This window comes from Vipera ursinii (assembly GCF_947247035.1).
Source record: "Vipera ursinii genome assembly, chromosome: 12".
Classification (NCBI taxonomy): domain Eukaryota; kingdom Metazoa; phylum Chordata; class Lepidosauria; order Squamata; family Viperidae; genus Vipera; species Vipera ursinii.
This window is the reverse complement of record NC_139525.1, coordinates 3,897,579-3,925,411: the sequence shown is the minus strand read 5'-3', so window position 1 is coordinate 3,925,411 and position 27,833 is coordinate 3,897,579. Positions and strand designations below refer to the sequence as shown.

Sequence of the window (27,833 nt, the reverse complement as noted above, 5' to 3'; positions counted from 1 at the left end):
CCGGGGCGCGGAAGAAGCGGCGGCGGCGGGCGCGCCCAACATGGAGGGCGGCAGGCCGGTGGCGGCGCTGGGCGTGGGGCCGGGGGCGTCGGGGTCGCTGGAGCCCGGGGTCGCGGCCCGTCGGCCCTCCCGCCTGGCGGCCCCCACAGCCGCGGCCCCGGCCTCGCCCGCGGCCTCGCCCGGCGCCGAGCAGCCAGCCGACAGGTGAGGCGGGCCGGGGAAGGCCGGGCCTGCGCGCGCAGGGCCGACTCCAGAGCCCATGGCGTGCGGCCGGGCCGGGCGGGGGTCGCCCTCCTCTGCCGGCTGCCCCCCCCGGGCAGGGCAGGATGGGCTTTGTCGTCGTCCGGGGCTGGCATGAGGGGGAGAAGCGGCTCTGGAGTGGGGGGAGAAGGTGGGTGGGCCTCTGGGCATGATGAGCTTTGTAGTCCCCTGCCGGCAGTCTGGAGTTGGCATTGCCTTGAGGAGGAGGAGGTGGGGGTTATAGCCCAGAGCAGCTGGTGGAGGGTCGCTCTTTGGGGAAGGTTGATGGGTCTTGTAGTCCGGCTGGGCTGGGAAGGGGTGGGCATGAGGGAGAGTGGGAGGAAAAGGCTTATTTTTCAAAATGCTCCTTTGGGAGCTCCCAAAACGAAGGCCAGGTGGTCCTCGGCCTAGGACCACAACGGAGCCCAACATTTCCGCTGCTGAACCACAATGTACCATCTTTCCTGCCACCGTCGTTAAGTGAATCACTGCGCAGTGCACTGCACCCATTGACTTGGCTGGTTGGAAGGTTGCAAAAAGGGATCGCGTGACCCCCGGGGACACTGCGACCGTCCTAAATATGTGCTGCAACCAGTGCTTTTTTTGTAAAAGAAAAAGGTGCCGGAACTCACACATTGTCATACAACCCGCCTTGCCTACCCTACAAGGTTCCATCCGAAAAAGGTGCTGGAACTCCGTTCTGAGCATTCTATGACAAAAAAAGCCCTGGCTGCAACAGTTTGTAAGTGTGAAAAACAGTCCTAACTCCCTTTTTTCAGCGCAGTCGTAACTTCGAACGGTCACTAAACTAATGGCTGTAAGTCAAGGAGGATGTGTCTAGCTAGAAAGCCGTTTTTAGACAGTCCACATACCTGTTCTCTGTCCTTTTCTAGCCCTACAGGGTCCCATGTTGAGTGGTGCAAGCAACTCATTGCTGCTACAATTTCTAGCCAAATTTCCGGTTCTGTCCTCTCGGACAACGTATCCAGAGAATACCGGGTGAGTTTTTGCCTTAACTTATTTAATGTATCTCGTCAGTAGTTCAAATCAAGCCTAGAATTTATGTTGCTAAGCGAGACATTTGTTTAAATGAGTTTTGCCCCATTTTATGACCTTTCTTGCCAGAGTTGTTAAGTGAATCTTGTCCGAAGGTTGCAAAAAGGGGTTACGTGACCCTGGGACGTTGCGACCGTCCTAAATGTGAGACAGTTGCCAACAGTCTGAATTTTGATTCTGTGACCATGGGGATGGTGCAACGGTCCTAAGTGTGAAAAATGGTCATAAGTCACTTTTTTCAGTGGCTTTGCAACTTTGAATGGTCACTGCTAAGCCGAGGACTACCTGTATACTAAGAGTTGTCATACAGGTCAGCTAAAATGTAACACAGGTAGTCCTCGACTTACAACTGTTCACTTAGTGACCGCTCAAAGTTAAAACAGTCCTGAAAAAAGGAAGTTCTGATCATTTTTTTCACTTACAACTCTTCTAGCGTCCGCGCGTGATCAATCATGTGATCAAAATTCAGATGCTTGGTGACTGGTTCATCCTTACGACTGTCGCTGTGTCCCAAGATCACGTGATCCCTTTTGCGACCTTTTGACAAGCAAAGTCAGCGGGGAAGCTAGATTCACTTAACCACTAGGTTACTAATTTATCAAGTGCAGTGATTCACTTAACAACCGGGGTAAGAAAGGTCGTGAAATGGGGCAAAACTCACTTAACAAATGTCTCACCCAACATTGGAAATTTGGGGCTCAGTTGTGGTAATCCTCAACTTACGACGAGTTGCTTAGCAATCGTCTGAAGTTATAACAGATTCTCCCCCTCCAAATCTCCCCAAGATTTGAAGCTCTCACAACGATGCCCCCCTCAATCACGTGATTGCATTTTGGCTGCTCAGCACCAGGCCTGCATTTACAACTGTTTGCAGTCATTTGACTTGTGATTTACCTGATTTCCCAATTGTGTTTTAGAGTCTAATGACTATTATTAATACATATTATTAATAATAAATATTATTAAACTTGGGCTACCCTGCTGGGAGAATAAAGATTGTATGTCAGCAGCAAAGTGTGAATTTATGGTGCAAAACTTCCCCATACGGATGAATCCATTGTAGATAATATCCAATCCCCCCCCCAGTTTTTTACATGATATTTTGTTTGTTTGTGGCCATATCTTCATATTCACTATAATTTGGACAGATAGGTTATCTCTGCAGTTACATTGGCTGATGGAATTGGAATTAAACTATCATTTTCCATATATCTCGTCTTTTTTATTATTTTTTTCTTTATTGGTTTTTTCCATTGAGAACCTGAAGGAATATCTTTAGCTAACTTCCTGGAGAACTCTCTCCAGTCTGGGTCAAACTCTGCCATTAGAGCTCCTGAAAAATTATATTTACTTCTCGCATTTTGTTAGGGTGGTACAATCAAAAACAAATAAATACACAATGATGATTCTCTGATTCTCTTGATATTTTTTGTCAACACCTTCAAAAAGTGTAAGGGATGAGATTCCACAATTTTGGGGATAAAAGGGAAGGACGCTTGGTTATTTGAAGATCCTTGATTCGTTCATCTTGTAATCCATTAGTCTTGTAATAATTAATCGTGTAGATACAGGGTCCTGACTGGGTTTCTGAAAACATCTGAATGAAGGTGGCTTTGCCTAAAATCAGTATTTCAATCTATGATTTGTTGGATAATATCTGTATTTTAACTAACAGGTGTACAGGAAGCCCACCATAAGGGTAAGAATATATGTGGCTGTCAGCAAGTTAGACTCTTCCTGTTTGTGTATTTTTTTTTTCTGTTGTGTTCAGAACTTGGTGTGCCTTGGTGTTTGTTCTTCTTGACTTCATTAATGACCGTTTTTCAAGATGCTGGGCCATCTCGCTATGCAGCATAACAGCTTGTTTGCCATAGAAATGTTACGTATACATTCCAGGTTTTTTTTTTGTGAACGATAAAAATTAGAGTAGGAGTGTGCATCTATTTCACATAGGTTGGAAATGCAAGGGAAGGCAACTTACGTTTTATCCTACTAATTCTGACAAAATGGGTCCTCCCAGCTGACACACACTGTAGACTGCAGAGGATAATATTAGCAGCCGTAAGGCATGCGGCATGCTCAAGTGGTTGGAAAGAAAAGTCTAAGGGAAGCCTTAATTTAGTCTGTGTGTCAACAAAGAGGCCAATTCATGCCTCTGTTTACACAAGCTTGATTGTCAAACTCTTCGGAGAGGAAGTCTAACTCAAGGATCTGAGGTGGTTATCACTGCGGTGGCTCCCAAATTGTTAAAACAGATTCATTTGGGGTCCCCAGAGTGCTTTTCAAAAGGCAACTGGACTTCGTTTTTCCTTGAAAAGGTTTCACTTCTTATCCAAGAAGCTTCTTCGGTTCTGATGAAGCTCCTTGGACGAGAAGCGAAGCCTTTCCAAGGAAAAACAAAATCCAGTTGCCTTGGGGACAACCATGACCTGGATGAGTCAGAATCTCCATAGGGATTCATTCGGTGCTTTTGGCTTCGCTCTGCTTTCCCAGAAAATGCTCCTCTTTCAAATTATCAAATAGACAAGCAAGAAATGCATAAAAAGGGGGGGGAAAGAAAAACTTGGACTACTTACTATCTGCTTCCCTAATTTATAAGGAGACTTTTAATCATACAATAAGTACGGTTCATATAGGGAATCTTAAAATAAAGTATCAAGGTGAAAACCATTGCCATAAAAACACTGCTCTTAAATTTTTATTTGTAAAAGGCAAGGTTTTTTTTATTTCAGTTACATATTGCATAGTGTTAACGTTTTTTTTCTCCTCATCTCCCTATTTGATTGTTAAGCATTCAGCCAACTCTCTCTAGCTTCTTTTTTCTTGCCAGATCTTCTGCTAAATTCCAGGCACTTCATCTCTGACAGACGAGACTTAAAACACAGCAGCTCAATTCTGCTTTTTAAAAGCCCGATCTACCTTAACCTTCTGAAGGTTGGCTGCTGACTGTTTGGAGGTCAAATGAATACTGTTTTCCAAATGAAAGAGACCTAGATGAGACTAGCTATGAAATTTATCCAGGTTTGTTTTTTAGACCCATAACGAAACGTGGACATTTAAGTGGACAGAATAAGGGAGACATTCAAAGCCAGGGAAAGAGAGAGGTCTGCAACTCTAGAGCAGGCATCTCCAAGTTTGCCAACTTTAGGACTCGTGGACTTCAACTCCCAGAATTCCTCAGCCAGCCATGGTTGGAGTTTGCGACCCCTGCTCTAGTCTAGAGGAAGCCCTTCAAAGCCCTCTGCACCATGTGTGCTCTGAGACAGGGGTCTCCAACCTTGGTAAATTTCAGACCTGTGGACTTTAATTCCCAGAATAAATTCATTGGGGTAAGTTCATTCCCAAATTCTGGGAAGTTGAAATCCACAAGTCTTAAAAGTTGCCAAGATTGGAGATCCCTGCTCTGAGACATCAGTTGACCTGGACGTTCTCAAAGGTCTTTGAGGAACAGCGATAGAGCATCACTCATGGATTGACACAGCTCTGGGAGGGGGAACCAGTGACCGGGCAGAACCATTTCAAACTGACATTTTAATTAGCCAATCAGAACTGGTTGCTGCCAAACCCTGGCAGGTTGCAAAACCTCTGTATTAATCAGACAGTTGCCTTGCATTCTTAGCAAAATTGCTTCAATGGAACCAGCGAGGGAAGGATTATTTGCATGGTTTCTGTTTCTGCTACCGAGATGTGCTGTAATCAGTTTTCTTCTGTTGTTTTAAGCATGTGGGCTACTTCTCCCTCTGCATTTTGCCTTTTTTTTCCTGTTTGAAAGGTTAAAGATGTCTCGTGTCAAAAGGACAGGACAAACTTGAGATCGAGGCGCTCTCTTAGAAGGGCAGAAATGCATGCGTTCCCGTTTATTCCTTTTTTTGTTTTGTTTCGTTTCGTTTCGTTTTAACCAAAGTAACAGATTTCGTAGGTGCCAATACATAGGCTTTAATGCGTTAGATTTAGGAAGGTGTGAAAAAGCTGGCCAAGTGCATTGATGTTCAAGTATCTACTGTCTCTTTTTTGCAAAAAAATAATAATTAAAAAAAAATACCAACATTCTGTCCTTTCACCTGTTCTGTGCATGTTTTTCCCTCCTCTTACTTCTCTGCTTGCCACTGCTGCAACCTTGCAATTCAGGAGATTCAGGATGGACGCAATGGTTATCCTTCTGACGCAGAAGTCGATCAGGTTTATATTTATACTCCTATTTCGTTCCCTAACTTAACAGCCAGTCGTTTCCTTGGGGCGTTGGAAAAGGGCAGACATTCGGGGTTTGGTCAGCCTGTTGCTTAAGAGCGTGACAGCCGAACAGAGAAGTTGAAACACGGAAACCCAACGAGGGCTGTGAATTTGAAGAACTTATCAAATAAATTCCTGCCGAGGAGATAATAACTAGACTGGGAGGGGGTGGGGTTGGTTTAACAAGGGCTAGCCTGACTCCCCAAGGGACTTTGAACTTTTGAGTACATCTAGTCCTCGACTTATAACCATCTGCTTAGTGATCGAAGTTACGACGCCACTGAACAAAGTGGAGTTATGACCGTTTTTCACAGTTATGACCGTTGCAGCATCCCCATGGTGACGTGATCAAAATTCAGACACTTGGCAGCTGGCTCAGGTTTATGACGGTTGCAGTGTCCCGGAGTCACCTGGTCCCCTTTTGCGACCTTCTGACCAGCAGAGTCAATGTGGGGGGAGCCAGATTCATGTAACAGCGATGTTACTAACAACTGCAACAATCCACTGAACAACAGTGGCAAAAAAGGTCATAAAATGGGGCGAATGTCCCTTAACTGTCTCGCTCAACAATAGTCATAAGTCGAGGACTCCCTGTAGCCATGAGACAGAGAAGACAGCCACAGGCGCTTGAATTTTGCCATAGGGCCCCGGAAACCCTCTTTCCTCCATTATCAATTCCATACGATGCTGGTAAGAAGGTATCCTGGCATCTCAGAGGCGCGATTAACGCAAGCAGGGAGGAAAGAGGGACCGTCTTCCAGTACAAATTTGATCTCTTTAAGACTTCTAGCAGGTGAGGAGCCCTTAGGAAGCTCGACTTACAACACCGCCTCCATTTCCCTAAGCCTTGCTGAAGCCTTTTAGATCCGTAGGAGCTTACAACCTTTTGTACACGCTTCTGGGATAATCAGTCTGACTTTTGTGTAAATGTTTTGCCACTTAACCCTTGTTGCTTCGTCAACGTGTCCTCAAGAGCAAAGCTACCCAGGCTCATGAACGCTCCGTGGAACCTGCCCTAATGAAGGCCCAGAGATCTAAGATCGGCCACCGTGTCACCATCTCCTCACCTACCCCTGCTTGGGAAATCTTACGAAATCCGAAATCTTACATCCCGAAAGCCTTTTTCCTTTGCAGTGAGGTGTACCACATGTCTAACTTCAGCATAACCCCTTCCCCGTCCCACTCAACCAAAAACCTGCTTAGCCAGATCGGCCGTAGCCGACCCATCACAGAACCGGCATAGTGGTGGTGAACTGGTACCCAGGTGGCAGGATCCGGTGATCTCCTGGCTCCTTGTCTGTGCAAACAAGTGTCTTTCCCCACCTCCCCCACAGCGTTGACGTGATCTGCTTGGAGAAAGAAAAAGAAAAAAAAGCTGCAATTTGTGTGGCTTCTGTAACTTTCTACTCCAAGCAACTTGCAGTGGTTTTCCACTGAAAGCTGTGCAGATGAGACCTGAAATTTAATTTCTACCTTTGGATCCCTGCCAGGCGCTGAGGGATGGGAACAAGCTGGCCCAGATGGAAGAAGCCCCGCTCTTTCCCGGGGAGTCCATCAAAGCGATCGGTAAGTGGGACCCTTAAAAGACAGCCCCAGCGTTCTAGTTGGCGGCTCAGTGTCACAGCCAGGCATCTCCCTTGTGGTTTGGTACCTTCCAGAACGCGGTTCGACTCGGCTGCAAGATTTCATCTTGAATCCTTAATCCCTCCAGCCCAAGCGGGCTCTCGCAGCAGTCGCTGAACACAAAAGGCGACTCCGCCTGAAAAGAATTTTAATTACAAATTAACATAGAATTAAGCAAGCCCTGAGATGGATGTCTGGAGTGTAATCCCGCAGATACTTAACTGCTCAGCAGTTTCATCTCCCGTGTTTTGTTGTAGGTTTTCTTTTTTTAAAAAAAAAATGGTGATAATGTTCCAATACTCTGAAAGGAAAGGGTGGCCGTCGTCTCTTTTCCTGTCTGAAAGTCCATTGAAAAATTAAAGGTAAAACTGAATGTCTGTGGTGATCCTCCATCGTCCAGGTCAGGGTTGTCCCAAACGTGCTTTTTCTGAAAGGCAACTGGACTTTCCTTATTTTTTTTCTCTTTTGAAAATGTTTTGTTTCTCACGCAAGAAGCTGAACTGAAGAAGCTTTCTTGCATGAGAAAAACATTTTCAAAAGAAAATCCAGTTGCCTTTTGGAAAAAAACACCTTTGGGATAAAGGTGAGCTGGTTGTAATGCATTTGCTATTTCCCCAGACTGACTGGCTGGGGAATTCTGGGAGTTGTAGTCCCTCGCTGGAGATTATTTGCTCAACAATGATGGTAGAACAACATAATACTTGCAATAATACTGTACTTGCTCTGTAGTAATATCAGGAAGACTTATACACGCACAGACACACACACACATATATCGATCTTTTCTTTGGATATGAGACCAGGTGATAAAGCCATTAGAAAACAACTTATGTGGAAGGAAATAAAAAAATATTTAAGGACTGTACCAGGCTCTTTCATTCCATCCATATTTGGTATGGATCTTGTATAAAATTAATGTATATTTTGTATAAAGTTAAAATTTGAGACATCTTCTGTGTTTAAATATTTAATTGTTTGAAAGGGGAATCCCTCTGCCTTTAGCGTTTCCTAAAACTGGCATGGCTTGGTCTTTCTAATTTTTACTTTCCTACTGTAAAAATGCGACACTGTAAAATGAAGGGCCATTGAAGATTTTTTTAAAAAATTCCTTTATTATACCTTGCTGGACTTTATTCCACCCGTAATGCCATATTCAGATTGGGATTTGAAAGCTGAGGTCATGTCTTGCGTGAAAGGGTTTTCAATAAAGGGATGTAAGCACCGATAAAATGTCACCTTTTTTTCCTCAGCTAAAGATGTGGTCTACATCTGTCCATTCATCGGAGCCATCAGTGGCACGTTGACAGTGACGGATTACAAAATGTATTTCAAGAACGTCGAGAGGGTGAGTCTTTGTTCCGTTATTGCACATTTTGCATTTTCTTTCCAAAGGAGTCTTTTCAGGCTTGGCGATTTCAAGAGGCATAAACTTCAACTGCCAAGTTAAGGTGCCACGTTTGAGAAACACCATTCTGGAGCCCTTTTGCCCTTAACACTTTTTGCCACCAAAAATTTATGTGCATATAAACTAAGCATAGAGGCCCGAGGTGAGCCGACACGTCCTGCCACAAATTATTTTTTTAGAATTAGAATAGAATAGAGCTGGAAGGGACCTTGGAGGTCTTCTAGTCCAGCCCCCTGCTCAAGCAGAAGAACCTGTACCATTTCAGATAAGTCACTATCTTGTCTCTTTTAAAAAAAAAAAACTTAAAAACAAGAATTCAGGAAAGAGAGCACGAAACCTCTCAGTCTTGTCTGCCCTTTTGCTCTTTCTTGCTTTTTAAACCTTATAAACCAGGAAAACAATCATTTCTAGATGAGTGAAAAAAACCACGAGGGAAGCAAAATAATACTGGTTTTCAGTGTTACATGATGAATCCATTTTGTCTTGTCCTAGCTCAGGGGTGTCAAACTCAATTTCATTGAGGGCCGCATCAGCATCGCGGTTGCCCTCAAGGGGCCAGGTGGGTGTGGCCTGGGTGGGCGTGGCCTACTGGGTGGGCGTGGCTAGAGTGCGTATGGCCTACTGGGTGGGCGTGGCCAGCTCTACATCGTTCGCATTAAGGGTGCCTATGGGGGCCTGGGCAGGAGTGGGACAGATCTGAGGGTCTCTGGCAGGAGGAGGGTCTCTGGGCCAGGGCCAAGGCGGTGGGGGCCGTTCCCTCACTGTTTCCAGGATGGCTTCGCGGGCCACATGAAACCACTTCGTGGGCCGGATCCGGTCCCCGGGCCTTGTGTTTGACATGTCTGTCCTAGCTGATGGAATGTTAAATATTTACCCGTGATGCGTTGTTGTTTTTTTTAAACGTTTTATTTTTATTTATTTATTTTCACTCAAAATTTCAGGATCCACATTTTGTGCTTGACGTCCCCCTCGGAGTAATAAGTAGAGTTGAAAAGATTGGAGTCCAGAGCCACGGAGACAACTCTTGCGGTATAGAGATTGTTTGCAAGGTACAGTTGGATATTGAGGAAGGGTGTTCAGGATCTCCCACTTTTCGAGTGCTTTCATTTCTTTGTGTACCTGAGTTTTGGGAGATTTTTCCTTGTGACTGAGCTACAAGCTTCTAGCATAAAAGTGAAAAGAGTCAGTTGTGTACTTTCTGAATTAAAGTGCAATGAGGTTTAGACTGCCAGGCGTGGAAGACCAGGCCCGCGTAGGAAGGTACAATTAAATTGATTTGCAGTGGTACCTCAGTACTCATGATTAATCGGTTCCGGGAGGTGCCATCAGCACCACAAACGACAAGTATCAAACAAACTTTTCCCATAAGGAATAATGTTGTGAGTCACAAGGCAGGGGACACAGACGTTCTAGCTTGTGGGTCAAGTACCAAAAAAACGCTGAGTATCGGGACGAAATTTTTGCCTCAAAATGTGTTGAGTACAAAATCGGATGAGTTTCAAAGTAGTTGAGTATCAAGGTACCACTGTACCGCTAAAAGCCTGTGCACAAGAAGCGTCTCAACTAACAGTCAGCCTCTGCTTAGAGTTAGATAAGGGTCCACGGAATTCAAGGGAGGTTGGATTTAGTTCTCTTGTGACTACGTAGGGATTCTAGGCTGATCCCTCTTTTGACCCCGTCTCCAGGTTCTGCCATCCCTTTTTTGCAGCAGAAGAGTACCATCTTCTGTTGCAGAAATGCTACTTTTTGATTTCTGTACAAAAATAACGCCGGGGTGTTAGGCTTCTCCCCAACAGGCTAGAGTAGAACCAGTTGAGCAGACACTCAAAGATCCACGAATTTCTCCTAAGGTGTCTTACTCTAGAAAAGGTAAAAAAGCCATTATGAAAGAATTCTGTGAAGAAAAATAAAAGCTCCGTTTGTGAGGATCCAAGTTCAAAGCCCGGAGAGCACAAAGGACCCCACGATTCAATCCTGAGTTACAAATACTCTCTTCTATTAGATAATCTAAATTCAGTTTGGAATGGAATGGAATGGAATGGATAGAGCTGGAAGGGACCTTGGAGGTCTTCTAGTCCAGCCCTCCTGCTCAAGCAGGAAAACCTATGCCAGGGGTAGGCAACCTTGGCTCTTTGATGACGCATGGACTTCAACTCCCAGAATTCCTGAGTCAGCATGGCTCAGCTTGGAAACCTCTCCCTTTCCCCTCAGCATGGCTGGCTCAGGAATTCTGGGAGTTGAAGTCCACGAGTCATAAAAGAGCCAAGGTTGCCTAGCCCTGACCCGTATATTTTATTTATTTATTTTATTTTAATCCCATTTATATTTTTATTTATTTTATTTATTTTTATTCCATTTATATCCCGCCCTTCTCCGAAGACTCAGGGCGGCTTACAATTTAAAGCACAAATCAATGTGCTTAGCAATTGTATACCATCTCAGACAAGTGATTCCATGTGCTTCTTTTTCCATCTTAGAAGAAAAGGCCAGAAATAATCTCATTTTGTCAGGAAGATGTCTGTTCCTTTTTGGGGGGATGGTCCGATCAACTTACCAATTGGTTTGTTGCGATCCCTTTGAGCACCAACTTCCCCAAGCTGCTCATAACTCTTGTCCTAGAAGCCAAAAGTTTAGGATGGGGTTTTACTGTGCCCACAGCATGAATTAAACATGAGTTTCTCTAGCGAGAATTGCCAGTGCAAAACGCTTAAATTTCCATATTTGTAAAGTGCTGTAATTTTTTTCATATGTAACAAAGATGTCTTTTGACAGGATATGAGAAACCTGCGGCTGGCTTACAAACAGGAAGAGCATAGACAGGAGATTCTCCAGAACCTGGTCACCCGAGCGTTTCCCCTTTCTCACGGGCTGGTAAGCATCAATGAAAAGTTCTTCGCCCTGGCAAAACACACGAGGAAGAGTGAAGGAAGCTCAATACGTTGATTTTTTTCATAATCACAAAGCTTAAAATATTACCCATGTCAGTACAGTAGATTAATTTTGCACGTAACAGCTGTGGGGAGAATAGAGTGAGAATAAGGTTTCTGTCTTGAATGAGAATATGTTATGCCGGTTAATGATTTCTGGAAAAAGAATGCAGGTAGTCCTTGACTTACGACCACAGTGGAATCCAAAACTTCTGCTGCTAAGGGAGACAGTTGTTAAGTGAGTTTTGCCCCATTTTACAAACTTTCTTGCCACAGTTGCTAAGTGAATCACTGCAGCTGCTAATTGAATAATAGTAGTAATAATAATAATAATAATAATAATAATAATAATAATAATATAATAATATAATAATATAATAATAATAATAATAATAACAATAATAATAATAATAATAATAATAATAATAATAATAATAATAATAATAATAATAATAATAATAATAATATGCAATCCCAAAACTACTGGAACACCACTTGAACACCACTGGCATTGACAAATTCGCCATTAGTCAATTGCAAAAGGCGGCCTTACTAGGAACTGCTTCCATCCTGCAACGATATCTGTAACACCATCAAACATCCACATCTGCCTGTCCCAGGTCCTTGGTAAGGACTCGATAGGGAGACAAAAATGCCAAATCCAGTCTGAACATCTGGCTGACTGTGTGATGATCAATAATAATAATGTTGGAAGGCACCTTGGAGGTCCTCTAGTCCAACCCCCTGCTCAGGCAGGAAACCCTACACTATTTCAGGCAAATGGCTGTCCAGTCTCTTCTTAAAAACTTCCAGTGTTGGAGCATTCACCGCTTCTGGAGGCAGGTAGTCCCACTGGTGAATTGTTCTAACTGTCAGGAAGTTTCTCCTTAGTTCCAGGTTGCTTCTCTCCTTGATGAGTTTCCATCCGTTGCTTCTTGTCCTGCCTTCAGGTGCTCTGGAGAACAGCTTGACTCCCTCTTCTTTGGGGCAGCCCCTGAGATATTGGAACTTGTAACACGGTTGTTAAGTGAATCAGCCTCCCCCTTTGAGTTTGCTTATCAGAAGGCCGCCAAAGGGCCTTCTGCAACCGTCACAAATATGAGTCAATTGCCAAGCATCTGAATTTTGATCCCATGACCATGCGGATGCTGCAGTAGTCGTAAATGCGATAAACGGTCATAAGCCACGAACGGTTGTAAGTCAAGGGTTACTTGTGAAGTTAAAAATGAGTCTGAGTAGTTCCGTTTGCTGGCAGGTAGCACCATTCCTAATTCTCAGAATTAAATCTCTGTATGGGGATCAAAAAATGAACTTCGGTGACCCCCTAACCTCGCGCTTTTCTTTCCAGCCATTCTTTGCATTCAGTTACAAAGAGAAATTTCCTACAAATGGCTGGAAGGTTTATGATCCGGTGGCGGAGTATAAAAGACAGGTAAGTCTGGTAGATTTTCATGTTTTCAAGATCACCCAACATAGAGACACCCCCTAATAATGTTTACAATAAAAATGATGCCCTCCCCGTTGTAATTCTTTGGTCGTGTAGACACGGTCCTTTTCATCATCCCAAGACAGGATGTGAAATTCTCGAACAGAAGTCTAGAAATGACGGGTTGATGGATAAATGCTCATAAATTGGAGTCGAAATTTTTGAACAGACTGGCGTGGAAGGTCTATCCAGCTTCGTGTGGACTCTTTTTGAACGTCTTCATCCTTAGTTTCAGATCCTTCTGGCCTTTGGTCCCTTTGTGAAGGCACAACTACGAGTATCAAGAAGAAGAATAGTTGTAGCTCAGGGTCAAAACGAGGCGTCCTTGGTGCTCTCTTCCAGATGTTTCATGACCAAACTAGGTAACGTTGCCACATTAAGTAACTTGGTAATTAGGTGACTAGCATTGATGATGCCACCTGGTTTGGTAGTGAAACATCTACAGGAAAACAACCAAGCTCAGATGTCTCTGGAGGTTCTCCTTCATCCAAGTCCTGGTTGTTCCAAAGATGGTTTTTCAAGAGGCAACTGGGCTTTCTTGTTTTTCTTTGAAGACGTTTCGCTTCTCATCCAAGGAGCTTCTTCAGTTCTGAACTGAAGAAGCTCCTTGGGTGAGAAGCAAAACCTCTTCAAGGAAAAATAAGATAGTCCAGTTGCCTCTTGAAAAAGCACCTTTGGGACAACCAAGCTCAGAGAGCACCAAGGCCTTCTCAACTACAAGCATACTTTATCAACTTAGAGGGGTATAAGAAGTTTGTGCATCTTTTCATTCATCCAGGTGCAAGGTACTTCAAGTTAAAAACAGTATGAAAGCCAATCCCGTTTCTTCCTGCGTGGTAGAAATCATGTGGATGGATTAATCAGTAGATCCCTATTTATTTCATTTATTTATTAAATTTATATGCCTCCCGTCTCGCTATCGAGCAACTCTGGACTTATATCGTGTGAACTGCATAACCTTTTATTACAAAAGGTGCACATACATCTTCCAGTTTGCATGTTAAGTACATATAGGCGATAAGGACAGGACCAAGGAATATTTGTCTCTGGTGCATATATTAAACATGTTTACACCTGTTATTTTCCCTTTTCTTAAGGCATCATGTTAATGTATTGTATCCATTTAGCTCTATTGTACATTGTAAATGATCGTAATAAGTACCTACATTTGAGTGTCAATTCTCTGCCAAAATACTCAAGATTGTTTACAGTACACAGTAGAGCTAAATGGATACAATACATTAAAATGATCCCTTAAGAAAAGGGAAAATAATAGGTGTACACATGTTTAATATACGCACCAGAAATTTCAGACTTTAAGCTACATGCCTGCTGTGCTCCCAAATATTGTTGCATTTGTGTAATTTTAATCCAGGGGAAAAAATCACTGTATTGTACTTAATTATTTATCACAATTCGCTTATGATTCATTCCTCGGGGATTCTACAGTCAGTATGTCATATCCGAATTTGATGTATATAAAAATGTTTTGTTTCAATGCAGGGTTTACCCAACGAGAGCTGGAAAATATCCAAAATTAACAGCATGTACGAATTTTGCGACACATATCCTGCCGTTCTTGTTGTGCCAACCAGCGTCAGAGACGAAGATCTGTCCCGCGTGGCTGCGTTTAGAGCGAAAGGCAGAGTTCCAGTAAGTAAGATTCAGACTCAAAACGGAAACGTTGATGTCAAATTTCATCGCACCCTCATACCGTCGCCGACGTGTTTTCATAAATGCTTAATTTGAGGAAGAAAATAAACCAGATCTCTCTTGAAGGCTATATGCTGAATCTCTACTAAGGAAATCTGTGTTGAAAGAAGACACAGTGGGTTTTAAAAGCGGAGGAAGAATAGTACCTCAACTTATATACCGCTTCACACTGCTTTACAGCCCTCTCTAAGCGGTTTACAGAGTCAGCCTATGGCCCCCAACAATCTGGGTCTTCATTTTACCGACCTCGGAAGGGTGGGACACTTGAGTCAACCTTGACCCGGTCGGGATCGAACTCCTGGCTGTGGGCAGAGTCAGCTTGCACTGCTGCATTCTAACAGTTGGTCCATCACGACTCTTGTGAAGAACTAAGAAGAAATTTCCAGGCAGTTAGAACAATTAAACAGTGAAACAATCTGCCTCCAGAGGTTGTGGGTGCTCCACCACTGGAAGTCTCCAAGAAGAGATTGGACAGCTATTGGTTTGAAATGGGATAGGGTTTCCTGCCTGAGCAGGGGGTTGGAGTAGAAGACCTCCAAGGTCCCTTCCAACTCTGTTATTCTGTTCTGCTCTTGCTCTTTTGTATTTGATTGCTTCCAGTTGGTTAATTGCATCTTCTTCATATATCCCATTGAATAGAGTAAATTTCAGCAAAGTCTTCATTTATAAGCTAGTTAATTTCTTTCTCTTCTCCCCCACTCTCCACTCTCAATCTAGGTGTTATCCTGGATTCACCCAGAGAGCCAGGCCACCCTCACCAGATGCAGCCAGCCTCTCATTGGGCCAAACGACAAGCAGTGCAAAGAAGATGAGAAGTACTTGCAGACCATCATGGATGCCAACGCTCAGTCTCACAAGCTATTCATCTTTGACGCCAGGCAAAACAGCGTTGCAGATGCCAACAAGGTGGGAGTCACATCAGGGGAGGAGGTTAAAGGAGCTTCCAACCAGCCAAAAAAGCAAGCTGGTTTAAAAGCAAAATGTCAAATTGTCAAAAACTTTCTGTTATGTATTTATTTTAATCCCACTGCATCATTTTTATCAATAATTCAAGGTAGTCAACGTACTTAACACTCCTCCTATTCGCCCCACAACAACCTGTGAGGTGTTTGGGAGGAGAGATAGGTGTGTACTTGGCTCAGAGTCACCTAGCTGGTTTTCATGCCTAAGGGACTAGAACTCACCATCTCCTGGTTTCTAGCCTGGTGCCTTAAACTCTAGACCAGGGGTAGGCAACCTCAGCTCTTTTATGACTCATGGACTTCAACTCCCAGAATTCCTGAGCCAGCCTGCACTAGACCATACTGCCTCTCAACGTAACACAGAGGAATGAGGGAAACCCATTGTATTTTCAGGCCAAAGGCGGCGGGTACGAAAGTGAAAGCGCCTATCCCAACGTGGAGTTGATCTTCTTGGAAATCCCAAATATACACGTGATGAGGGAATCGCTGCGCAAACTGAAAGAAATCGTCTACCCCAGCATTGATGAATCCCGGTGGCTGTCCAACGTGGAGAGTACACACTGGCTGGAATATATCCGGGTAATGGATGAAAAGTGGGGCCACGTTGGGCTTGTGCTTCCCTTTAGGCTGTCTTGTATCTCCACCTGGAAAGATTTTTATATCATGTCAAACTAATTATTTTAGAGCTGGGGAGGGGTCCAACCTTGGCCATTTTGAGACTTGGGGACTTCAGTTCTCAGAAGCCCCTAGTCAGAACGGTTTTTCTTCTTTTTTTCCCCCTAAAAGATGCTTCTTGCCGGAGCCGTGAGAATTGCTGACAAAATTGAGTCGGGCAAAACCTCGGTGGTGGTACATTGCAGCGACGGATGGGACCGTACCGCTCAGTTGACTTCCTTGGCGATGCTTATGCTGGACAGCTATTACCGGACCATCAAAGGCTTTGAAGTCCTCTTGGAGAAGGAATGGATGAGTTTTGGCCATCGCTTCGCCATGGTGAGTGTCACGCAAGCAAGCCGGAGAGGAAATCTTTGCAAGGATTTATTCTGGAAATTCAAAAGGGCAGCAGTCACTCCAAAGATCCAGTGAAAATGTTTCATTAAGAGGCTGATCTCCATCCTGATTTTGGTTTAGCGCCATGAAACCTCCTCTTCAGTTGTCTATGGAGGTTCTCCATCATCCAGGTCATGGTTGTCCCTTTTTCAAAAAAAACAACTGGACTTTCTTGGGTTGTGTTTTTTTTTCCTTGAAAAGGTTTTGCTTCTGATCCAAGAAGCTTCTTTGGTTGAAGTTCTTCAAGCTCTTCTGTTCAGTTCTTCAATTGAAGAAGCTTCTTGGATCAGAAGTGAAACATTTTGAAGAAAAAAACGTCCAGCTGCCTTTTGAAAAAAGCAGCTTTGGGTTCCTCTTGGGTTTGATAAGATAAGATAAGATAAGATAAGATAACCTTTATTGTCATTCTGATGCTTTCCAATTGCAGTTATGAACGCTGCTCCCTTTTTGCAAATGTTTTCCATCCACTGCTAACATTATACACCAGACCTGGGCATTTTATGGTTCCCAGGCTACATCCAGCCCTTTGACTGTCGCTGTCCAGCCAGCATGGGTTGCTTTTATTTTGAAGATGACTGCTGTTTTCCAATTTACATACGTGCATGCATGCATGCCTGTGCACTTTCACAGCCCTTATTGGTTCAGCCTTCCACAAAAATACCAGTTTCTCATGTGGCCCCTTGGGAAAATTAATTGCCCAGCTCTGTTCTACATCAATGGAAGTTGACCGTGCCCATCATTGGCGGGCTAGGTTCCTGCATCACAGCAACTTACTGTGTTTTTCATACCGTGGCAACATTCAGATGGGTGGACTTCAACTCCCAGAGTTCCCCAGCGTTCTAAGTTCCTTGTTTGTTTGTTTCCCTCCGACAGCGAGTTGGTCAAGGGGATAACGATCATGCAGATTCCGACAGATCTCCTATCTTCCTGCAGTTCATAGATTGTGTCTGGCAAATGACAAAGCAGGTGAGAACTTAACATATTTATTCATTTATTTTCTACTTTTTTAACCCATTTCGGCTGCCATGCTCAGAATAACTCTTAGAAGTAACATAGAGATGGTTCGAGTTAGACTATTTTTCAAACAGAAAATCCAGAGTGATTTTGTAGTCTTTTCTGCTTATCATGATCTCAGACGGAACCAATAAATTTGTCCCTGAATCTATAAACTCATTTTTCTCTCAATAGCCCCCATCATTTGTAGCTCTGTGGTCCAGTAGCCAGTTTACACATCAAACGCATCTAATTGATGTGTGCAAACTCTTGAGATTTGCAGATTCAGAACAAATTAATAACAAGGCTTCTTTTCCTTAAGGCTTTGAGGGTATCGTTTGTGGAAGCGATAGTACTTGAGCTAATGGGTGACTTGGTGCAAAAATTCTAATCTTTGCCCTTAAATTCAGCTCATTCCTAAATAAAAGTAATTCTTGGCATTACTAAACAAGAGGGTTGGACTAGGTGACCTCCAAGGTCCCTTCCAACTCTGTTACTGTGACCATAACTGAACGGCGCTAGCCTAGTTGAGCATGTTGTAACGCGCCTGACCCTGTGTCTTTTTTAAGTCCATGAAAATCTGTTTGCTTAAATGAAAAGTGGATTTGCCTTCTAGTAATGGGGGGGGAGGGAGAAAAAAAAATTAAATGTATTCCCGCTTTAGTTTCCAGCAGCGTTCGAATTCAACGAGCTGTTTTTGGTCAGCATTTTGGATCATCTTTATAGCTGTCTGTTTGGCACCTTTCTGTACAACTCGGAACATCAGCGAATAAAAGAGGTAAATAGCGAACGTGATGATTTGATAAAAGGCGAAAGATATTCCGGGTAATTTTTCCTTTTGCTGTAGACCAGGGGTATCCAAGCTTGGCAACTTGGAAGACCTGTGGACTACAACTCCCAGAATTCCCCAGCCAGCCATGCATTCTGGGAATTAAAGTCCACAGGTCTTCAAGTTGCCAGGCTCGGACACTCCTGCCGTAGAGTTTGAAAGGATTTAAAGGTTCGTCGCTCACTTGAAGTGCGAAGCAGCACCAAACGCCACAAACACAGCATTGAAGTCTTTGATGCCGACACAATTTCTGCCCCTAAGAGCAATTAACATTTCTAGCCGAAACTACAACTTTAAGCACATAATCTGACAGTAAAGTGTTTGGGTTATGGATGTCTACATTTGAGTGGAAAATGTGCCTAGTTTTGCTCTCAGGAAATCTATAAGGAGACTTCAAGTGAGAGATGAACATTTAAATCCTTTCAAGCTCTACAAGAGGAGTATGCAAAGCATCTCTCAGGTAGCATTTCTCCTCTCCGTTTTTTGAGAGGAGGCAGGGTCTGGCTGAAATACCTCTGCTTTAGATGGTGCTTGAATGAACACAATCCAATTGCGTAGCTGCACCACAAGATGGAGCTGAATTGCACATCCCCACCAAAACCACCTGCCTATCAGCCAGCTCCCTCCCATGAATGGATAATCTAGTGCCGTTCCCTCTTTTTTTAAGGAAGGAAGAAAAAATGAAAATGCCATTTAAGAGGCAACTGTAGTGCAAACAGATGCTCAATAGCATCAGAGGAATATAGAATTGCGAGAGGAATCCGATAACGGATTCCAATTCTGAACCCTTGATTTAATAATGGCTGCAAAGGGAAGATTGGGCTTGACTTAGAATTTTAATAACCCTGCTAAATGTAGCCATTTAATTGAAGCCACAATATTTAGGTAGGTATAAGGATTATACCTTTTTTTATTCCCTGTACACTTCATTGATTCTAAATTCTGGTATTTGCTGACATCCAGACAATTTGTATTTTTTTTCCTTTCGATCTTATTTCACAACCCCACTGCCCCCAAACTGACGTCATTCATTCACTTCGACATCATGGCTATCCCAAGCTCGTCATTTACCAGACATGCCTAAATATTAGTGGATGAATTTCCCAATAAATGCTACCTTTAAAAAACACGATTGCTTAGTATTCCCAAATAACCCTTGCCCGTTTTGTACTGACTTGGGAACCACCAGTAATGGCTGAGGATATTCTATGCAGCCTATGCAGCTAGTCCTCAATTTACGGCCACAATCAAGCCCAAACTTTCTGTGGCCAAGCAAGACATTTCTTAAGTGAGCTTTGCCCCCATTTTACAAACTTTCTTGCCACCGTTGTTAAGTGAATCACTGCCCTTGTTAAGTTAGTAACGTGGCTGTTAAATGAATCTGGTTTCCCCATTGACTTTGTTTGTCAGGGGGTCGCCAAAGGACCGTGCCATCGTCCTAAATATGAACCAGTTGCCAAGCATCCAGATTTTAATCGCGTGACCATGCAAATGCAGCAGTGGTCATAAGTATGAGAAATGGTCATAAATCCCTTTTTTTCAGTGCCACTGTAACTTTGAACAATCACTAAATGAATGGTTGTAAGGACTACCTATACACAAGAATCTGATCAGCTAATGATCAGTAGTAAATTGGCGCTGGACAAGAGCCAACAGAATTCAAGGTGCGGGGTGGCTGGACTTGAATCTCTTGTGGCAACGCAAGGATTCTGAACTGATCACGCACTTAACTCTGCCCTCCTATAAGCTGGATCGTGGGAAGGGGAAATTAGGGAAGATTTTGAAAGGTAAGATTCAGGACAGCCCCTCCCAAGACTCCTCCAGGATGTTTCTCTTAAAAGGGTATTATAGGTTTAGTCTGGCAAGATTCTGTCTGTAGAATATTTGCAAATAAACTAAACTTCGACTGGATTGTTTCAACGATGTTCTTGAGCTAGGCCTGACAACCTCTCCGGTGCCTGCTTCTCTTGCAGGAGAAGGGAGCTCGTCATCCCTCTTGAGTTACAATGCAGTATCATTTTTTGCATAAGGGACGTGGTGGCTCAATGGGTTAGGACGCTGAGCTTTTCGATCAGATGGTCGGCAGTTTGGTGGGTCAAATCCCGAGTGCCGCGTAGCAGAGTAAGCGCCTGTTACTCGTCCCAGCTTCTGCCAACCTAGCAGTTCGAAAGCACGTAAAAATGCAAGTAGAAAAATAGGGACCACTCCGGTGGGAAGGTAACAGCATTCCGTGCGCCTTTGGCATCTAGTCATACCGGCCACATGACCACGGAGACGTCCTCGGACAAGCGCTGGCTCTTCGGCTTTGAAACGGAGATGAGCACCGGCCCCTAGAGTCAGAAACGACTAGCACGCATGTGCAGGGGGAACCTTTACTTTTACCTTTTATCATTTTTTGCAAGCTTACCTTTTCATAACCTTGTTTGTTTTCCTCAGGAGATAAATACCAAGACGGTCTCCTTGTGGTCCCACATCAATAGCCAGGTGGAGGAATTCAGTAACCCTTTCTACGTCAACTACAAGAACCATGTTCTCTATCCAGTAGCCAGCTTAAGTCACTTGGAATTGTGGGTCAACTACTACGTACGTTGGAACCCCCGAATGAGACCCCAGGTAAGCTTTGCGTACGTGTCCTGCAGCTTGCGTGCGTTTTGCAAATTAAAACTGAGAAAACAAAGGATAGAAGCATGTGATCCCGAACCAACTAGAAATCTTAAAGAGTTTTGACTATATCGTACAAGTAATCAAAGCTGTGATTGACAGGAGATTGGATCTGCTGGACTTTCTTTCACTTCCTTTCATCTGGAGACAGCTCAGGACAGAGTCACTGTGTCGTCGTTACTAAAAACTACAGGTAGAAGTCATAACTCTTGGTTAAAACGTGAGGATCCATTGCACGTTCTTAATATGGCCAGACACTTAAGAGAATTCCCTTGCGAACCTTTTTCAGTCGCCAGATTCCAAGACTTGAATTGTAAGCACTTTGCATTCCGTCCCTTACCTTTAGATTTTGTGTTGCCGCACCAGGAAGACATTTTAGGTGCAGAAAACTCATAATCGCTAATTGCCTCCTAGGACCTATTAGAAAGTTCATCTGGTTGCCAGCTCGGATTATGCGTTTGTGCTGACTCTAGTTTTCTTTGCGAAAATAGTAGCTGATGAATAGCCTCTCAGCCCTTCTCCAGAAATCGCTTAACATACCCTGTGAATAAATAGTTCTCAGCTTCTCAGGGTGGATGCATTTGGAAATCAGCGTGCTAATATATATATAAAGGTAAAGGTAAAGGTTCCTCCGCACATGCGTGCTAGTCGTTTCCGACTCTAGGGGCCGGTGCTCATCGTTTCAAAGCCGAAGAGCCAGCGCTTGTCCGAGGACGTCTCCGTGGTCATGTGGCCGGCGTGACTAGACGCCAAAGGCGCACGGAACGCTGTTACCTTCCCACCGTAGCGGTCCCTATTTTTCTACTTGCATTTTTACGTGCTTTCGAACTGCTAGGTTGGCAGAAGCTGGGACGAGTAACAGGCGCTCACTCTGTTACGCGGCACTCAGGATTCGACCCGCCAAACTGCCGACCTTCTGATCGACAGGCTCAGCGTCCTAACCCACTGAGCCACCGCGTCCCTTAAAATATATATATATATATATATATTTAAAAAAGTGAAATTGCAGGAAATGTATGCTGTGCTTAGATGAGAGAAGTTCTGGTCAGCAGTTATAAGTCGGCTGCCAGCTAATGAATAGGCCACTCTGGTACGGAATTTTTTTGGGGGGGGAAAAAAAAGCAACCAACTGCAGATTGTTTTGAAGAAACCACAATTTAGGAAGGAAATGTTTTATCAAGACTGCTGGAAACAGAGCCTTGTGTGGAAAAAGCTTTTGGTAGGGAAGAGCAGACACCAGTGCGTACTTAGTTTCTCAATAATAATAGATAAATCAGCAAACTGTTCTAAGCTTCTCCCCCTCCAGAGATAAAAGCGTGGTGCTGAAGTATAAATAGATAGCGTAGTCCACATTTCATTTATCAATTATTCATGCAGATATTAAAGCCATCTGTGATAGTTCCCGAAATAAACATGGATAGATCTCATGCTGGGCCTTGGCCAGCCACGTTTAGGTGATCTGCTTGTTCCTTCCAAAGCAAACCGTGAAAGAATGCGGTCTTAACCACAAATCAACCCGAGGGCCGGGCACCCGGGGATGTCCCACGGGAACTGAGGCTGCACCTCAGTTTTCTCCCTGAATACTTGGAGGTTAAACTGAGAAGATGTTTCCGGAGGTCCACGTGGAAACATGGCCCCCCTCCCCCCCCCACCAAGCCAGCTGCCCAGGCATCGTGCAAGATCGGCAGCTCCCAGATCTTGTAGCGACGGTTCTTGTAGAGGGGTGGTGTGTGCTGATGCCTCTGAACGTTCCCTTGCGGGAACCTTCTGCGTGAAAAGAGCGTGCGCGGTCTTGAAGAACCCCAGAGAACAGACCCAAACCCCATAAGCCATTCCTCTGAACCCAGAAGCTGCTTTGCGGATGGAAGCTTTCCAGTCCTCTATAAGCTAACTTGGCAATAAGCTGTCTTGAGGGAAAACATGCCGTGGATTATCTGGGATGGCCAAAGCTCTGTGAAGCAGAAAGCAGAATCACAGGTGAATTTCCCATTAAAACGGATTTATGCCTATGTACCGGAATCGACTCAACTAGCGGTTAGGTTTAGCACTGTTCTGGTGCTAAATAAGGGTCGCTGGAATTCAAGAATGGCTGGACCTGGTCTGTTTATGACTACATAGCAACTCTCGGCTGATTCCTCTCTTGACCCCACCCCACATTCTGCAGGCTGTGGAATTGTGTCGGCTGTGCAAAGCATGCCAAAGAGTTAATTTTGCAAGTCATAAAAGGGCCAAGCTTGAAGACCCCTGTTGTAGATCATGGTGGGGCCAACCCATCTCATTGATACCAGTCCCCTAAATGCAGCCTTTAAGGCAGAGGGGGGGGGGGGAATGAAGGCCCCTTGATGACTTGTGGAGTTCAACTCCCAACATAGCTGGCTGAGGAATTCTGGGAATTGAAGGCCACAAGTCATAAAAGAGCCAAGTCTGAAGACCCCTGGTCTTGAGTCAGAGAAACACATTGGTATTTGATCCTGCCCCGTGGCAGTACAGAATCCTGAATGCTTTCCAACACCTGTGCCAAAGTCAATCCCCCCACCCCAGAAGGCAAAAAGGGAATAGCCACAGTCAACTCCTCTCCCCCAAGGCAAAAACACCCATTATCTTTCTGCCTCCAAGAGGTGTGTGATTTACCAACAATTCCATCCTCACACCATGCCATGTGGATGAGGCCATCTTGTAGCATCAAAGAGTGGGGTTAAAATACTCATTTCATTCGACAGATGTTTTTCTTCCTAGGGCAGGAGGGGGAAAAAAAGATTTAAGGCCCTCCAGAAGCGACACATTCATTGCAGAACAATTTTCCTTTGAATGGGTGTCCTTGAGCTAGCAAAGGGACGCTTGAAGCCTGTGTGGAGTTTGGTTCCATACGGTTTAGAACAAGCCATGCCTGAAGTGTGTGGGGGTGATACCGCCTTTTGCGCTTCTCCTTCTGGGTGTGCGTGTTGTTCTCCCCCTGCACCACACAATGCTGGAAAAGAGGAGGGGGAAGAGATGCCATGATGTGTGGAGAGAAAATCCCCATTAAATGGTGGCAATTTGAAGCTTGCATTAGTTGTGAGACAGAAGCTGCGTTAGCAAAACGTAGTCCCTTTGCGTGGTTTTATATCCTGCCCACTGGGCAGCCGTGTAACCCACCTATTTGTGATCTACAGGTTAGATTCTTATAATTAGCTGTGCTGGGAGAGTAATAGAGACCTTCTTAATTAAGCACCTAATAAATCCTGAAATGAAATCCGCTGCGCTTACCAGCCAAATTCAGTAGATGGGAAGCATCTTTAAAACCCTCGGAATTCGCAGATTTTATTCATACGTGTCTCTAACCAAGGCTGATTCCTAGCAGCAACATTTCCGCAACGGGCTAAATTTGAGTGGCTTTTAAGCTCGGGGTGTGTGTTGGCGTGCATGCTTGTGCGTGACTCGGTGTGTTTCACCAACCTAATTCCTTCAATTAATTTATGCCGCAGCATATTGTACAATTTACCAGAAAGACTGGTAAATTCAGCCACTGGATTAAACGTAGTGTGTGAATGCAGCTGCTCAGTCCTCTGTCTCGTCAATGGCAATAACTACACACACACACACCCCTTTCCAAGACATGCTTGAATTTTCAGTAGCTATGATTCCATACAAGAGCAGAACTATGACACAGAAAGCGAACAGCTGTCTCCCAGTGTTCAAACGTCCGTGAACAAGCTCCTTCTTAACAAGCTCAACCCTCTGTGATCAGGTGCCCTTCGGAGGTCTTCACAGTCGCCCACCAGACATCCACGCAGCAGGTAGCCAGGGCTTATCCATCCCAGAACGCCAAACCCCTGACACCTTGAATTGGTTTCTACCTTTGCAGCTGGGGAGTTAACCTTCCTTCCCTCCCTCCCTCCCTCCCTTTTTGATTTTTTTTTTCTCTCCCCCAAATCAGCAAGGCATTTCTGTGTTTCTTCTAAACACTTTAAAACAGTGTTTGTTGACCTTTGTGGCTTTAAGATACGTGGACTTCAACTCCCAGAATACCCCAGCCAGCTTTGCAGTGCCTGGGCTTGGGTGACTCCCGGCAACGAGAAGCCCACAAATTCGCTCTCTTCGAGCATTGGGCCACTGTGGGAAGATTATTTTTTTTAATTATTTTTTTTTTAAAAAAAAATATTTCAAGCCATCATTTGGCTTGCTACATTTCTCGGCTGGAATTTCCAGTTAGGATACTGTAGGTCTGCCTGTCACCTCTTTTTTTAAAAAATCTTTCTTTGTTGCTTTATTTTATTTTTTATTACCCGTGCTTCCATTGCAGATCATCCCTGGTGTTGTAGGTTTTGTTGTTTTAAGTGAAAAGTTAAAATTACTCCCAAAGATAGCCCAGAGGTGCTTTTCCAAAAGGCAAGTGGATTTTCTTGGCTTTTTTCTTTGAAAACGTTTTGCTTGTCATCTAGGAAGCTGAAGAAGAAGAAAACAACAAAGAAAGTCCAGTTGCCTTTTGGAAGAAAAAAAAAAAGCACCTTTGGGACAATCGTGATCTTGAATGACTCAGAATCTCCATAGACATTGACTCAAAAAGATGAATATGTGTATATATATATATATATATATATATATTTGTTTTCTGAGGTTTTCGCGGGTGCCTGTATGTGGATCCTTGGTTTTTCGGGTTTTTCCCCGCGTAGAACTAAAGGTGTAGGCGCAACGTTTCGACGAAATCCCATCCGTCATCATCAGGCTAGTGGTTTCAAGAAGGAGGAAGCAGAAACCACTAGCCTGATGATGACGGATGGGATTTCGTTGAAACGTTGCGCCTACACCTTTAGTTCTACGCGGGGAAAAACCCGAAAAACCAAGGATCCATATATATATATATATATATATATATATATATATATATATATGTGTGTGTGTGTGTGTGTGTGTGTGTGTGTGTGTGTGTGTGTGTGTGTGTGTATGGATATATGACGATAGAGACAGTGATTATAGATGGATGGATGGATAGATAGATAGATGATAGATAGATAGATAGATAGATAGATAGATAGATAGATAGATAGATAGATAGATAGATAGAAAGAAATAGACAGATTAGATAGAGATGATAGATAAAGAGATAGACAGATATATGGAGAGAGAGAGAGAGAGAGATGTATACAGCATGTGTATATGTGTGTTAGGTATGTCTATGGGTAGATAATATACTTCCTTTTGAGAGCAGGCAACAGAAGTTCATTTTTAATGCGGGCCAGTAAAACAAAGTGACAGTCAAGAGGATCTTATCTTCAACCTCGGGCTTTGGGCTCTTCCAAGGCCCACCCAAACCTGCCTTCCGTTCCCACAGATGCCGATTCACCAGAACCTGAAGGAACTCCTCGCCATCCGGACGGAGCTGCAAAAGAGGGTGGAGGAGCTGCAGCGCGAAGCCGCCAAGCGCTCCATTTCGTCTTCCTCCGAGCGAGGCTCCTCTCCCGCCATCACACCGGTCCACACTTCCGTCTGACACGCCCACCCCCAGCCGAGCCCACGAGGTTTACTACAGACATGTTACCTGCTGCCAGAAACTCGCCCTTCCTCCCCCCTCCAGGTGTGATTTGGGGGTGTGGAGGGCAGAGGGGGGGATGTTCTCTTCCCACCCACCCCTTTCCTCGGTGTCTGTTACAGTAAAGCCAAAGTATTTCCTTGCAGTATCGCGCTGAAGAGTGGTGTCGGCCGCGCATTTCTTTCGTACCTGTCCTTTTTTAAAAAAAAAACGTCGAGCCTTGAAGGGATAGGCAGACTCTTTACTTCTTGTAGCTTGCAGCAGAACCCGGAAATCTATCGATTGGGCAAGCGACGGCGGAGGCCGGATTGCAACGTCGCCTCCCCACAGGAAAAAAAGTCTTACGAAGTAGTTGGCTTCACGTTTGGGAAGCGAAGCCTGTCCCCTTCCCTTGGTACTTCATACGTGGGCGGGTGGGTTTCTCAAGAGAAATGGGGGGGGGAAGCAAGCCACAGCCAACTGCATTTGGGGGGGGCAGTTCTGATGCACTTTGAAATGGTTTTTTTTTATTATTATTATTCCTATAGCAGTTGTATATTTTGAATAAAGATGTTTAAAAAGCAACGAGCAGGATTCGTCACTTGGGAGACAAACCTCCCGGTTGTACAAGGAACCGTTGAATTGGTGGATTATTGGACACTTATTTTTTTTACACGAACTTCCTGCTCCCTTTCAAAACAGGCCACAGAATTGACTGGGTTCTAGGTAGTCCTCGACTTACGACGGTTTGTTTAGTGACGGTTCAAAGTGACAACGGGGCTGAAAAAAGGGACCTGGGACTTTTTGCAGCTGGTCACGGGATTGACCTTCGGAGGCTGGACCACTGACTCGCATTTATGACGGTTGACGTGTCCCCAGAGTCAACGTGATCCCCCTTTTGCGACCTCCTGACAAGCAAAGTCCAGGGGGAAACCAGGTTCACGTAACAACCGGGTTACTAACTTAAGAACCGCAGTGATTCACTGAACAAATGTGGAGGGGAAAATTTGTAAAATTCGGGTAAAACTCACTTAAATTTTTCACTTAGCAATACAAATTCTGGGCTCAGACGTGCTTGTTTTTCATTTATTTTCCAGAGGGTTGTTTTTTGGTGTTTTTTTTTTAGTTTTCGATGGCCTTTACATCCCTTTCTTATTTTTTTTATTTATT

The 27,833-nt window shown here is 44.2% G+C and overlaps 1 protein-coding gene across 3 annotated transcripts; it reads left to right on the top strand.

Moving 5' to 3' along the window:
* Positions 1 to 13: 13 nt before the first annotated feature.
* On the top strand, positions 14 to 27,260 carry MTMR1 (myotubularin related protein 1). 3 transcript variants are annotated; one of them, XM_083371967.1, is made up of 16 exons: positions 14 to 204; positions 1,134 to 1,239; positions 5,425 to 5,475; positions 7,017 to 7,092; positions 8,400 to 8,494; positions 9,496 to 9,603; positions 11,327 to 11,425; positions 12,830 to 12,913; positions 14,471 to 14,620; positions 15,398 to 15,586; positions 16,036 to 16,221; positions 16,429 to 16,635; positions 17,566 to 17,658; positions 18,350 to 18,463; positions 20,951 to 21,127; positions 26,487 to 27,260. In XM_083371967.1, the coding sequence occupies exons 1-16, from the start codon at positions 41 to 43 to the stop codon at positions 26,643 to 26,645; spliced, it is 2,058 nt and encodes a 685-aa protein (XP_083228093.1). In that variant the 5' UTR covers positions 14 to 40; the 3' UTR covers positions 26,646 to 27,260. The 3 variants fall into 3 exon arrangements, with proteins under 3 accessions (XP_083228093.1, XP_083228094.1, XP_083228095.1); XM_083371968.1 differs by lacking the exon at positions 5,425 to 5,475; XM_083371969.1 differs by lacking the exons at positions 14 to 204; positions 1,134 to 1,239 and adding an exon at positions 2,812 to 2,903.
* The last annotated feature ends 573 nt before the right edge of the window (positions 27,261 to 27,833 follow it).